The sequence below is a fragment of the Botryllus schlosseri genome, chromosome 13, assembly GCF_051294905.1.
Source record: "Botryllus schlosseri isolate E-star chromosome 13, Bs_hap1, whole genome shotgun sequence".
Lineage (NCBI taxonomy): Eukaryota > Metazoa > Chordata > Ascidiacea > Stolidobranchia > Styelidae > Botryllus > Botryllus schlosseri.
The window spans coordinates 2,978,810-2,993,781 of NC_137248.1; the positions used below are offsets into that span (position 1 = coordinate 2,978,810).

Sequence of the window (14,972 nt, forward strand, 5' to 3'; positions counted from 1 at the left end):
TAGCGATAGAATGAACATTTTATTCAATACCGAAGTAAAAATCGATGAGAAAATAACGAAAATGGCTGCAAATAATATAAAATTATAAAGAGAACGAGACAATATTCGAGTTGTAGCACAGCATCGTCTTCAAAATGGAATGTTCAGCAGCCGGCTCGCGACTACGTCAGCATACTGTTAACATTATCGATCACGTTATTGGCCCGTTGTAACGCAAAACCGCCTGTACTCTCCATAGAGCCGTTCATATTATAATAGTTCGGATTGCTAAAGCTAAAATTCGGATCAAACGGCGTTGTACTACCAGGCCGTCTCGCGTCCTGCCCCAAATACCTGAAAGACTGCTCAGAGGAGCTTGAAGATTGCCTGTGATACGGTGCTTGGGCTGTATATGGCTTATATTGTGAGTTATCTTGCGCGAATTCGACGTAGTTGTTGTGGTTGATGGGTGTTCTTAGTACTCTGGGAGGATTGTGTCGAGATTCCCAGTTTTGGCGACCGTTTAATGATCCTCGGAGGTAGTCATGATTGGATGCGTAACTAGCTTGAGACGCTGTGTCCATAAAACGTTGTTGGTTATCGTCCGTCGGTCTTGGTGATGTAGAAAGAGTCATTTGTGTTTGAGCGCTGACATCGTCGCCCTCGTAGTGCAACCGTTCTAGCGTGTTCATTCGCTGATTTAACGGAACTAGTTCGTCGATTGGTTCAAGCTCACCGTCGTAATTTTGATGGTATTGATCCGTTGGATTTGGCGAAAACGACATTGTCCTGTAATAATCTGGTCGTGCGTGATGTCTTGATGGTACGTGTTGTAAAGTTGGATATTCATTCGTGCGGATGCTAGATTCGTAATCGTAGAAAGGCGTATCTAATCTCGGAGCGGACGCGGTCATCCCGTATTTCAATCCGCGCGTTTGAGTCGGTAAACCATCAGGGCTTGAAGGTTGTGGCATCCAGCAGGTGTCGCTGTGTCCGTGAGTGCGGCAATCTTCGCGGCATTGCGGGCCTAGGTCGCTTGTTCTTGCATTTTCGTCGTCTCTGTGGGCAGTGGGTTGAACTGATGACCGCCCGTCTGTTGTGTGGGGATTTTCGCTTTGAGTAGCTGTAAGGTAATATGTATTATTGGTAACGAGGTTGTCATTAACGAAGTACTACTTTTCCGGAGTACGTGAGTACGAGAAGAGCTTCTTGGAGATACAGAACATCAATTATAGAATTGAATAGTAGATTCAAAATTCATATTGAAATGAATAAACTATTCAATTGTATATGTATTAGTAGTTTTTCCTAGTAGTACTGATTACTCCTTATGTTGTAGAGATTTGCAAGACATGTCAAAACTATTTCAAGTGGAAGGAGAAAATGGAAGCCACAATTTGTCTAGCTAGATGAAGATATGTTACCTTGGTTGTATTCAGTATTGCCGAAGTTTCCGTTTTCGGAATCGCTGTCGCCGCGCCCGCTGTCGCGATCCGCAGCTCGCAAAGAAGGCAGCGCCACCGTAGCACTAGAAGGCTGTATAAAGATAACGCGAGTTAACGAGAGATTCATTAGTTACGGCCTTCCGCCATAAACCCACCTTTGAGTCATGCTTGAATGTTGACATTCTGTTCTGATCTCGGTTCGCGCGTGCCTGAGCGGACAATCTCAAACTCCTTTCGTCGATGTGAATTACTCTGAAAACGGACATGAAAAGGGTAATTTACCGCACTGTTTCTCGGTAACCCGGCGGTTCGTTACTTTTTAGGGCTGTCGGATCCAATCGATGTCATGGTGTCGGATCGTAAGTGTACGGACTCGGATCGAGAAGTATTCGCGCCCAGAGGCTCGCTGATCCACGGGGTGGTTGTTTTTTCTGCGGAACGGCAGTCGTACGTGTGCATCTGTAGAATATAGCGAAAATGAATAACCCGTTGATCGTCAAAAGGTTGCTAATCGATAAACTCGTGTTATGAAAATTTCCGCAGCTTCTTAAAGGTACAGAACTTAAATTGTATAATATATTCGCATTGAAATAAGTTCGAATCTTTTCGGCCGAAACTCGTCAGGGGTAATGCCAGTTTCTGACGATCACGCCTATGGCGAGTGTCAGTCGAAATTATTCGGGTTCATTTCAATATGAATATATTATTCAATCGAAAATTTCTAGTTTATAAATTCACGACGATCTGACATATCGACTTTATCTACCGGCACATGCCACTTCGTTCTCATCACTTGTCTTTTTTATGCTACCGTCTTCAACTTTTCACTCAATGTGTATGAGCTTGTGCAATGTGCACGAATCTTCTTTACATGTACTAGGCCACGGTATGTGTGTGTGTGTGTGTGTGTGATTGAAAGACTATTCCAAGTCGTTCCAACTCCTTCAATTTCCATTTGTTCACTATATCACAATCTTGTGATGTTTTGAAATGATAAAATTATAAACTGAGCAGAACCTCTGCTGTCACAATATAGGTACAAGTGAGCTGTAAAGATTTCTACCCTGACGCGTGAAAATACGTAGGGTAACAGACGGCAAATGAGTTTGCCTAATATACCATCATTACCCAGAAATTACCCGATAAAGAATTTTTGCGTGCAGCTACAGCGTAACATTACACCGTCGTCGAATAAAATCAGATAGTTTGGCGTAAGGCGTCGTTCAAAAATTGTAATTCGAGATATCTCGAGGCAGATGGTTGGTACACACTTTGGAAAAGTCGGGAAACAGATATTTTAATAACACTACGATTGAGTTATAAAAGAGTAAAATCATACTTATGGAAGTATCGTATGGACAAGCGGGTGTTATCAAAACACGGATTAGGCGATTTCGGTCGGAGTAGGTTTTGACTATAGAATTTCGAAAGTTTATTGTTATTTTGTAAAATATAATTCAAAATTAGCATGGATTTGAATGGATATAAAATTGAATTCGGGATCTGGGTACAATCCTGAAGATTAATTGGTGTAGTATTACTACAATAGGTCGATTTCTCCCAGAAAAAGCAGCCCAGATTCTATAGGAGTCAGGAAATGTATATTCGTTTCACAAACCTTTTTATCTTTGCGCCGTCTGCATACTACGATCACTGCGATGGCGATTATGAGAACAAGACTAGCCACCCCCAAAGCCACTGCGAGGAAGATGTAATTCTTATCAAAACTTTCATCCGTACTCGGTTCCGGTATATCCCCATCGATCACGTTGATGTAAAAATATGTAATGGTTGATTTCGCGGGTTGACCGGAATCGGTAGCCTGCAAAGAAATTCCACCGATATTATATATAAAAACGGATATAAACATTAAAGATTGTTTATACCTTGACGGAGAGCGTGTGCCAACCCAATTGCGTAGTCAGATTAGCTTTTGAGAAATTAAGTCGTAGATTTCCGCTGGCTGGATCGATAATGAACAAGTTCGAGGAGTTCTTTGCGGCTGCTTCGTCATCTTGCTCCACTATTTTGTAAGTAATCTTCGAGTTTGGTCCAGCATCCGAATCTACAGCCTGTGAGATTATTGCGATATGAATTTCTTGATTCTTCTTTACTAGGATTAGGTAAGTACCTTGACTTTCATGATGAGCTGGTCATGAAGTATGGTCGCGTAGACTCTCTCCTCATCCGCTTGAGGGCTGGTAAAAATCGGGGAATTGTCGTTCACGTCGCTTACCCGGATCATGACCGTACAGTTTGTACGTGCTATTTTTTTCCAGCCTTCGTCTCTTGCTTCTATTACCAACTATGGAAAAATTCCACCAATGTATACACCGCCTTTAGTTTCAAGCTAAAAGCTGATATATACCTTCCATTCGTTGGTTTTCTCGTGGTCCAATGCTCTTTTCAGGGTGATATCGCCAGACGCCTCGTCGACTGCAAAGAATTCAGTGCTTCCCTCTACGATAGAATATCTAACGATTCCATTCCTTGAATCTTCGATTACCCCTTCCTTGATAATGATAAGAAAACTGTTTTAGATTTCCGCTCGTCATCTGTAGAGCTGAGCAAAATGATTCAAGTACTTGCATGAATTCGAATTGAGTATTAATAGTAATGTACTCGACTCGAATCCTCGATTCGCAATCGAATCACTCAAGTACTCGATTTTGCCTCGCCCTGTGCGTCAGTCAGACAGTACCTCAAAAGTAAGCCTACTCACCGCATTCTTCCACATAGACGGCTGGTATTCTGCGTCAGCATCAGTGGCCGCAACATTCAGCACGAAGGACCCGACCGCTGAATCTTCGGCTATCATCACACTCTTAGCCGGCGCGTCGAATACAGGCGAATTATCATTTTCGTCCAATACAATAATGGTAGCATTTACGGTTGAGCATCTGAAGACAACAAGGTCATGATTACAGCGAAATTACTGATGCGTGGTAAATACGATTGTTACCTGGCTTCAGGCTTCCCGCCGTCGCAAGACGTAATTTGCACAACGAAATACTGGAAGGCCTCGCGGTCTAGTGGGCGACCGGTAGAGAGCAAGCCTTCGGATAAAACGAACTGCCCGTCCAACTTCTCAAGCACTGTAAAGATTTGAAACATTATAGGTATAATGCTATTGATTAATACTTTGTTGTGCTAGTAAAGCGGTAGTTCTTTTTAAGATAGCTTGTGCCGTGCAAGCGTATGTTTGATGTCCAAAGCCAACTGCCGCATCAATATCGTGAAATTAATCATCGCCCAGCGTTGTGGAGTGCTATCAAGCCGGGATTTTGTATAATATACATGCCTTTTTGCGATCTGTATTTCCGGAACGTGGTTATTGTTGTGGTAACTTCTCCATTAGCCCCGTCGTCTGCGTCTGACGATGTCAGGGCAGCCACGAATGTTTTGATTGTAGCCGATTCCGGTATGTAGCCTGAAAGGTAAATTGTTTAGATTGGCATATTGCTTTAGGACGCGAATTGATAACAAATTGCGTACCTGTTAGGTTGTGAGAGTCTATAATGTAGTTGATTTTGATCACAGGCGCGTTGTCATTAACGTCTTCAACTTGAACGTTGAGCAGCGCCTGGCCTATTCTAGGCTTTAGCGGATCTGAGTCCCGAGCCTCGACCGGCATTCGCAAGCTATGAAATACCAAAATTGACGATAAGATCTTTCCCACCGCTTGGCAACGCAAGGACCTTACCCGTCATGTATTTCCCTGTCGACTTTCCTGCGTAACTTTATCTCGCCAGTCATTTTATTGATTGAAAAGAGCCGGGCTGCTAGTCGCCTTGAGTGATCGCCGATCGTGGAATTTGGCAAGAAATAGCGGACTGTTCCGAGTCGACCACTATCTTTATCAGTGGCGCGTACTGTTGCTATGATATGGGGCGGTCCATCATTTTCCTTCAGCTTTATGATGTATTCCTGTGACAAAGAATGTTGGGCAATGGGTTGGCGGACGTGGAGCAACATAAGCCCGGTTTTCCTGCTAAATTACTAGTTGGAACCAATTAAGGCTTAATTCTAATGGGTTTCCCACGATGCCAAATAATATAGGTATTTTGCCATGTACGCATTCTGTTTCAGTAGGCTTGTTATCAGAAACCGCGCACTTAGGAGTTTATTCATGTCAAACATAAATTTTTGATGATGTGTATGTCGTATTGTCGTAGGCTATGCCTTAAAGGCCGCCAACTTTCAAAAGTTGTTCTTACACATTTAGAAATACCACCTTTCTAATTGAAATGAGCAATTTTCTTTGGTGTTTCATTTACCTGCTTCTCAAATACCGGTGCGTTGTCGTTCGCGTCCGTTATTGTGATGCTCAAGGTTGCTTTTGCTGAATATCTGTCAGCCCCATTGTCTGTTGCGGTCAGTGTCAATTCCAATGATGAATCACGCTCGTGATCTGTGATATATGAAAGTGTTGCAGAAGACATATCTATAGATCCACACCATCAGTCGGGGTATCATAGGACGTTGTATGGTTTTGTTCTTGATGTTTCTGCGGCATATACACCAACATGCATACACACGATTTGTGCATATGCACAGTTGGCACACCATGCCGCTGGACAAGGAAGGTGCAGGCAAATCCCTGTCAGGCTTTCTAAGTCTTGCACCACCCCTCTATGTATTCCGCAGCGTGCTGGCATATTCGTTCGTACGCTTCGGGCTGCGGTATTTCTTAAAGTCGATTCCACTACCATACAGGCAGAGTTGGATGCGGGCACAGTTTTTTTCCAAATTAGATGACAATTAGAATTACTGAATTCGCAAATACTTGGATATTGAATTAAATTTCGAATCAGAAAGAAATACAACAAAATCCGAGTTCAGTTCATATCAAATTAGATGTCATTCTCATAGGTATGATAATTTCAAAGGCATATGTAGTGCACCAATCTTGGCACGTTTCGCACGATACAGTTCTGTAGCATTCTCAGGAAAACCAGAAATTAGGTTAGAATTGAATTTAGACCATAGCAACATTTCACAAAATAGGTTACCAGAATTTCATCCTAATTGGTCTTATCTTATCTAATTGCCCAAATCTGCTTGCAGACGCCTACTCTGCATGCCGTCGTTGGCTGTGACGTCATAATAGCGAAAATGTCACGTCTTCACAGCATCCGGGACACGGACCTCTTTGCTCTTTGTTACACGCTGTCTATACTGTATAGTTTTTTAGAGTACTTACCAGGTGGATCTAAAACTCGTAATTGCAAGTGTGACACTCCAACTTCGTCTATTGAAGTGGCGATGGCGAAGTAGGGATTGCTCTGTAAATCGTAGGAAATATCTCCATTAGCACCTGAAACAAAATTGGCGTCATGTTTATTGCACTCTCCACGTCGTAAAAAATATAGAGTTTTATACCGATATCTTTATCCGTGGCAGCGTATCGATCAAGGGACTCCGGGTCCCCGATATCCAAAGTGCCCTCGCGAATCGTAATCGCGATGCTGGTCTCTGGGAATATCGGTTTGTTGTCGTTGATATCGTCCACGAATACATCCATGTTTAGCATGGTGAAGACGGAATTCGGAAGCATTACCGCCTGTAAATTATATTATTTTTATTGATTCGCGCATTCCCCGCAATGACTGATACTGCGATACGCAATTCACTATAAGGTTGTGATAACAGGCGTTTTCCACGTATTTTCATTCTAATCATAAACATCTTATTTTTGACAAAAAATATTTAAATTACAGCTAATGTGACCTTGAAATTTGATTTTCGGCGATATCTCGACCTATGAATAATTCAAGTATTTTCAAAATGATACGCAAATGAATAGGATGAACAATACCGCAAAATATTTGACGTCTTAAGCCGCAGAAGCCCTCAATTTGCTCATCAGCCAATAGCACGATATCACATTATTTCGCAATATTTTTGGAAATGTTTGTTATCGAATGAAGATCAGGGTTATGAGTGCAAAGTGGGTTGGGATCATTCGATCTTGATGATTTAATATCAAAAGTCTCATTTAAAATTTTAATTTATGTGGAAAGATAAGACGCAGAAAAGATTTCACTGTGACCAGATCTATTTCCGAAATGGCTGTGGCATGTTAAAAGACGTGATTAGAATTTAGTAACGGACAGTGTGCAGCAACCGGTGATTCAACAAGTGTTATTCAATCTCCAGCAATACATCTGTCGATACCTAAACGCCTTATACGAAGCTGCAGATCATCATGGAGACTGAACTACGCACAAACCTTGACGCGAATGATGCATTCCTTGGAATTCCCGCACAATTCTTCTCGATCCAACACCTGAGACGTGGTGATCTCTCCCGTCTCCACGTTCAACTCTAAATAGTCAACTCCCTCCACTTCAGAATCGGGACTCCTACGCACTAGCTTCTGGCTCAGCATTTTGAATTCTCGGTTCCTGCGTTCGTCGTAGGTGATTTGGAATATCCTTGCCATGTGGGCGACCACATATCCTAAAAGAGAGCGTATAATGTTGCAACAAAACCCGACTATAATCCCGGTCAAGTAGTGTAGAATACCTGACGGCCGCTCCTCCGGGATGTGCTTTACAATCCGTCCATCGTCACTTTGGCCGTGACATATGATGGTAATCCAACTCAGTAACAATATTTGGAACGTATCCCATATCATGGTACTTGACTATATACAGGAGTATGGACAATATATACAGTGGTGTTGTATATATAATTTAAGCCCTAGATCAAAGAAAGAAATATGTTACTTCGACTGCATACACCAGTGCAACTGATTACTGAACAATCAACATAGCTAGATTATATCCATATATACACGTGAGCTATTAGGAGGTATTGTAATAAAACAATACGAAATCAGAATCGGAACCCACTGTTGTTTCGTCATAGTGTGAATTTTAGTTGCTATTCACACTCTTGACAGTTCGCTTCACACGCGAACTCCGTTACAATGTTGTTCATTAATTATATCATTAGATTGTGTTAAAATCTTCAACTATTTCAATGAATGATTGTATAGCGAAGCGTCAATGAATACGTGAGAGGTGTTAGATCTGCGACATTAACTCAGCAGTAAGCTTAACGCTTTCCCTTAGCTGTGATCGCACACTTAACATATTCCATAGTCCGCAAGACTTTGATCCTCTCATAGGGGCTCTGTGGTATTGGAATGACTTTATTCGGGGTGTTGCCATTGCGTTTTATAAGTTAATTATTGCTGCGTTGAAAATAAGAGCGAGAAAGTGCGATAAGACACTCTTGGAGATACAGAAATACAATAAATAATCCAACAATATATTCATATTGAACTAAACCCGAATATTTAGATATTTGGTAATTCGATTGTTGATGTACAATGTTATTTCCAATTCTCTACTAGTTATTACCCCTGACCGAAAATTGCCGGGCTTATGAATATGGTATTCGAAACTGCGATCATTTCGTACAGATATGTACCGGTCGAATTCAAGACGTGTTGGTTATGGCCACGAATTTCATTTACAATATCAACCACTGGTATAGGTAAAAACAAAGCATCCTATTTTTCGACAGTTTTCCATCGTAGTAACTTCACATAAGAACTATGAAACACGATACGTACATCAACCAATTTTTATCGACATTCTCAATTTTGACTGCGTCCCTGTCGACTTGATCAGCGGTGTTTTTGTGAATTTTTTTTAAAAACTTTTACAACTGACATCACCACCGTGTAGCGTAATTTTTACGAACTCCTTGCTCCCAAAGTACTTTTGTAAACATACTTTCTATAATACACATTGCCTTGGAATTACCGATAAACGAACTCACAACAAATATTTTGTTGACTATCAAATATTGAATATATCATTGGTCGCGAGGCTTCAAGTAGCGCAAATATCCTTGACTATCAATCAAAATCGTATAATATCCGATTACACATAAGGGCCCACGGTGTCGTCTGGAAAACAGTTGGGTCGTTTCGTAAGAACGTAATCGGTAATGGGCGGTCTGGTCTGTTTTCTATTAAACCATATTCAAATCATACGTGCGGTATTTGCTTTGACATATGCCGCCATTAAATATATTTTATCTGCTCTTATAATTATAAAAAAGCGTGCGTTGGTGAACTGAATTATAGACAATTCCTATATACTCAATGCACTGAGGAAATTTTACAATCGTCACCAGTAAGGACTTGCCAATATTTAACAAATATCATCAATTCATCATCTATGCATCATCTATACCGTTTGGCATCGAGAACACCGCTTCCCTTCTGTAAATATGCACACCTTACGCGCCAATGGCGTTGTCGATTATACTGAACTTTTCAAACAACAATTTTCTTCATAGATAATTTATGTTTGCGGACACTCGGTGGAAATGGCTATTGTGCCAAGCCGGTGATATATGACCGCCCAATTGCTCAAAATAGAGGTCATCAAATAATCATTTCGGCAATATGCGGTGCCGCGCGCGATTACAGAAGCAGATGTTTTGAGATTATATATATTCAGCTCATGTTTCTGTGCGCCCACAAGAAATAAAATTGTATACAAACGAGACTTAACGTAATAGGCTCAGACATAACGTAATATCGTGGCAGGCTCACTGACAGACTTTGTCAACTAAATAATCCTAGTTGTGTAGTTAGACTAATTAGACTAGAGCTAAATTCCGGTAATCGAATTCTAATTTAATTTGTTAAAGGTTTCTTTGCCCTAATTCTAATCCAATTTCTGGTTTTCCTGAAATCGCTACGTGAGAAGAGTATAGTGAGAAACGAACCCAGCTTGCTGTAGAAACATTTGTCATCCTCGTGCATCGTGCATGCTAGAATGAACTCTGGTTTGATACGAACTGAACTCCAAGTTTTCGCGAATTTAATAATTCTAATTCTTGTCAAATTGAAGAAAAAAAACATGTAGCTATAATTCTAATTTTAATCTAATTTGGAAAAGCTGAACATTTTCTGGTCGTCCAAATCTGCTCATGGATAGGCGGATCGTAACTTACCCTAATAACTCCGCTGTGTACTTTACTCACGCCCCTAGGTATTATGTACATTGCTCATAATGCAACTTGCCTTAGCTTGCTCCTTTATCATCTCGTATACCCTCATTCATCTCAACACACTCGAGTTTACGAACAAGCATCATGGAGGTTTACAGACGATGTCCTTTGTATATCTCTTTCCTTATCAGTTGAAAGTAGCGGCGTAAATTGAACCTTCCGTTGACAGAGTTATAACATCACCGCATATATACGCCATTATATTGCGGAGTAATGTCAGACCGATCCGCCGCGCGCGCCGCGGCGAAACTCACTGTTAAACGGCACCTCACTCTCGTTTTCTCGCGACCCGCGGCAATTCCACTTTTTCCCGACTCTTGCCGCCAGCAGAAGCCGTAGAGAGTTTTGTTTAATCCGAGTTACCGGACTAATTGCCTTTTGTTTATACGCTAGTGCGTAGCATCTGGTTTGATCGCGTACGGTTACTCTGATACGTGTCCGCTTCGCAAATGCGACCATTAAGCGACTGTCAGACTTTCACAACAGTCCGTCTGTATGATCCGTCATCGTAGGTGTTGCGATCATTCATCGGTACAGACGCGTTTATGATGACCCACACGGTACCTTTGGGTGATAAAGTTACTGGCGTGGAATCGGTCATATGTCAGTGCCTGGGAAATCCGTGGTTATATGAATTTATGACAAAGATAACTGCTCGTTGAGTTAAGTTTTTTTAAATTGGTTGTTAATTGTACATCTCACACGAGAGCCATGTTGTAAATTACAGTACATCTCGTTTTTCATTAAATTCGATATCAGTGATAAACTAAATTGCGATTTGGCGATGATGATATTGCACTGGTCAGAAATCTTTCGGCCATAACTTGTCCACGGTTAACTTTGAAACGATGTGATAAACATAAGCATGTCCCAAAAACATGAAAATTTTACAAAAACTTGATTTTCTATCAATTTAAAAAATGGATCTCAAAATTTGAAAATGGACGTAAAGTACTTTGATTCCACCGTGATGATATATGAGTAAGAAATAATACCATTTCTATATGCTTTGGAATGACTATTGCTTTGTTCATGTGCTCCTACATTTCATGACACACAGTCATAAATTGATATCAATTGACAATTATGGCCAGTAGTTTGAATGTTACATCATGAATAGGTGTGACTATGATGTTATTTACGCATCTAAAATATTACTACCATGCGCGTATGCATGTTGGCGAGTTTGATTTGATGCATGGCCGCGATTGAAAACGCTTGCCTTATTTTTCGATCATTATCTGTATTTAATTACCGGTTATAATCTGATTGAAATTCGTCCACGCGATAACCTTGTTCGCGATGGACGATTGTCCAAATAGAAGGCACTTCGAACGCACGTTAGTACTCATTATCAATTTCGGTTGCCCGACATATGAGCATGCGACACAATGGAAAACGACAGTTCAGCATGGAACACATCAGCATGCGTCACTTCAGCATGTGACTGTATAACCCAAAAACTTACCCTAACCCGAAACATAGCCTAACCTAACCTAACCTAGCCTAACCTAACCTAAACCCTAACCCTAACTCAACCATAAACCTAACCTAACCTACCCCTAACCCGTAATTTAACCCACATGCTCATGTGTCGCATGCCAAATTGTCGCATGCCGAAGTGTCGCATGCTGTAATGTCGCATGCCCATATGTCCACGGACCATCAATTTCTTCTGGCGGCGCACGAATGTTTGTAAACTAGCTCACCGCAGAGACATCACCTGCTTATTGAGACTCGCCTTTCAACAAGGCCTGTGAAGTCTTTGTACCTTACACCTATGAAGTCGCAATAAACCGGAAAGAGTTGTAAATTTGATAATTCCTACCGCCCTCTGTGCCTACACAGATCTATCGACAGCTTCTTTGATGACTGTACTGTGCGGTGAATAAGTGCGAACACCTGTACGAATGTTACGACTTGAGATTTTGATTCTCCGTGAAGGCGGACGTACCGATTTCGTACCGAATTTTTTGAAGCATACTTCAACCCGGCGATTAATAAGTTACGGTAACTATATGCTGTAATGCATCCTGTCTATCTCACTGACCAGTCAAGGTTCACTCGCATTTACTCCTTCGTCGTGAAATTTACGCGCACTGCAACTAAATATCTGCTCAACAATTATATCTGGTTTATACTGCCACGCTTTCTGTTTCACTTCCGTGTATACAGGATAATTTCATCTGCACCCGCTTTATATCAATACAATGCCATTCGTACACAACTTTTCAGTCATATTACGGAAATAAAGTCTACGATTCTGATACTTGCGACCGGACACTTCACCGCTGGATATTTATTTACTTGCTCGCCCGTCTACAGATAGTTATATCCTTTAATTCGTCTAATATTTGTCAGTTTCCAGTTAATGATTTTGCTCAAGGTCTGGTTTGCCAACGCGAAGTTTACTAACGGAACGCAATGCGATAAGCCGCGTTTGTTTATGATAACCCTAAATTCCCATGCAAGCGACTGTTGACTTAACTTATTGAAACCGACGCGGCGTATTACAGATTCTTTAGTCTCTCGAATGCGTAATTAGTCTACGCGACTTTGATGAGTTCCATTCATCGCTAACCCGGAAATATATTGTTCAATTCTTGAAATGTTCTGCTGTCTTCTTTCGAAATCTGTGGCGTCGAAACGATACTAATTAAGGCATTAAATCGGAAGGATTTATCTGTCGAGATTACTTTAATTAGACTGGGTCTTTCTGCTCTGTATGGCGATAGATTTCAAACTTCTTAGTATCTTAGCCACGCAACCAGTCTTGGACAACTAGATAATTCTCTTTGACTAATTAAACTAACGCTACAGGAGAATTGTATAGTGCGAAACGAGCCAGACTTAGAATACAGACATTTGCCATTCTCGTGCTTTTGAGAACGACCTCTGATTTGATATGAGCTGAACTTATTCAATTTCCAAGTCTCCGCGAATTCAGCAATTTGAATTGTGATCTAACTTGAAGCAAACTATGTAGCTGCAATTCTCGTCTAGTTTGGAACAACCTGTGTAGCTATAATTCCAATTCCAATCTGTAAGTTTAGAAAAGCTGGACATTTGCTATTGGTTGTCCAACCCTGTCACCCTCTTGTATGCTCTTATGTAGCATTGACACCCACGTTTTATAACGCATACAGGCCTACTTAGGTCACTGTTCGCACACGAGTAAAGTAGAACCTCGGCCAACATGTGGGGTTGTCGCTGTAGTGACAAGTCCCCTTTCTGCGTCTGGTTTCTTTCCCATTTCCAGTAAGGCAAGCCTCGACTAATCGGCAAAACAGAGTCGTTCGATTATTTGCGTTCGCATCAAAAAGTGTGTCGAGCCTCTCTACACACAATGGAATCTGGAACGGTATCGTGTCGTCGTAAATCGCGGCGCGGTGACGAGACCCGTATAAGTTTACTAGCCCCTGCATTGGTGCCGTTTAACGCAAATATATGACTCGCAAGTCATAGAGGAGTCAGACCGTTATTACGCGGACAAATATATTGTAGAATGATTCGTGTTGCTCAGCCGGTTGAACGCTGATCACACAAATATTTTTGTCGATACTAGAAAACAAGGTTCACCGACTGACCAGTGACCAATCATGCAGAATATCGATGCTGAAAATAGCCTTCACATTGTCAGTCTCTGTATTAATTCCGTGCCAAATACCTTTATCATCTATATACAATTGAATTGCATATTTGTATTGAAATGAACCCGAATATTTTCGGCTGCTACTAGTCAGAGGAGGTCGTCAGCAACTAGTAGAGAATTGGAAAGATATTTGCATAACAACAATCGTATCGACATAAAATGTTCTTTCCAATTCTCTACTAGCTGCTGACAATTACCCCTGACGAGTGTCAGCCGAATATATTCGGGTTCATTTCGATACGAATTTACTGTTCCATTGTATATTGAAGTTCTGTACATCCAAGAAGCCCTTCCGTCATTTCTAGACAAAATTGTCAACAACATTATACACTCGAACGAAAATTTCATGTGATACACGTCGCAATTTAGTGATGTCAGGAATTAGATACCGAAACAATGGTTGTTGTCGCAAATTCACTACGGGTTAAGGTCCGTTTTGGTTCCTGCACCCCGCAATATATATGTGTTATATCATCGTCAGGTAGATAGAGCGCATTATCGCTACTCTCTTTTCAAGTACTACCACATGAATAAATTGTAACTTTTGGTTCGGGTACGCTTCAGCTTCGCACGTGTCATAAAGTTTTAACGGTTGCTGGCTTCCGCTTCTGATGGACTGCGCGCTGGATCTCAATGAGTCGAAACGAAGCGGTAAATTTCATAGTTTTACCGACGTTAAAGCAAATATTTGACAAGTCGACTGGGTATTATTTTCCAATTCTAACCCTAGAGTGGAAACCGATGTAATTGCGGTTAATATTGGCCCGATTCCTCTTGTCTACCTGTAATTGAGACGTATTCTCGAGTTTCATCTGATTACACACGCCCAACCTAGGCCGGGCTACACGCGTATAGCG

The 14,972-nt window shown here is 41.3% G+C and overlaps 1 protein-coding gene and 1 long non-coding RNA gene across 2 annotated transcripts in view; one reads left to right on the top strand and one right to left on the bottom strand.

The window, feature by feature from the left end:
• Window positions 1-8,361, bottom strand: LOC145453379 (protocadherin gamma-B5-like). Its single transcript, XM_080331348.1, has 18 exons — window positions 7,953-8,361; window positions 7,657-7,886; window positions 6,807-6,987; window positions 6,628-6,741; window positions 5,702-5,835; window positions 5,128-5,351; window positions 4,920-5,065; window positions 4,726-4,854; window positions 4,387-4,519; window positions 4,147-4,324; window positions 3,793-3,936; window positions 3,556-3,729; window positions 3,311-3,496; window positions 3,043-3,246; window positions 1,741-1,883; window positions 1,580-1,676; window positions 1,404-1,515; window positions 1-1,102 (listed from the first exon to the last, which is right to left on the bottom strand). Exons 1-18 carry the CDS (start codon window positions 8,062-8,064, stop codon window positions 162-164), a joined length of 3,582 nt encoding a protein of 1,193 aa, XP_080187474.1. The 5' UTR covers window positions 8,065-8,361; the 3' UTR covers window positions 1-161.
• Window positions 4,420-14,972, top strand: part of LOC145453380 (uncharacterized) — a 24,251-nt gene continuing 13,698 nt past the window's right edge. The window contains exon 1 of the long non-coding RNA XR_013919745.1: window positions 4,420-4,543. This is a non-coding gene — a long non-coding RNA (uncharacterized LOC145453380). The remainder of the gene's footprint in view (window positions 4,544-14,972) is intronic.

What these genes read in the sequence shown, in the direction of transcription:
- LOC145453379 (XM_080331348.1), bottom strand. Translation starts at nt 8,064, where the DNA reads ATGATATGGGATACGTTCCAAATATTGTTACTGAGTTGGATTACCATC. An exon ending in ACGAGTTTTAGATCCACCTG is followed by an intron (nt 5,836 to 6,627) that starts GTAAGTACTCTA and finishes CATATATCACAG; the next exon opens with ATCACGAGCGTGATTCATCA. An exon ending in CAATACTGAATACAACCAAG is followed by an intron (nt 1,103 to 1,403) that starts GTAACATATCTT and finishes ATTACCTTACAG; the next exon opens with CTACTCAAAGCGAAAATCCC.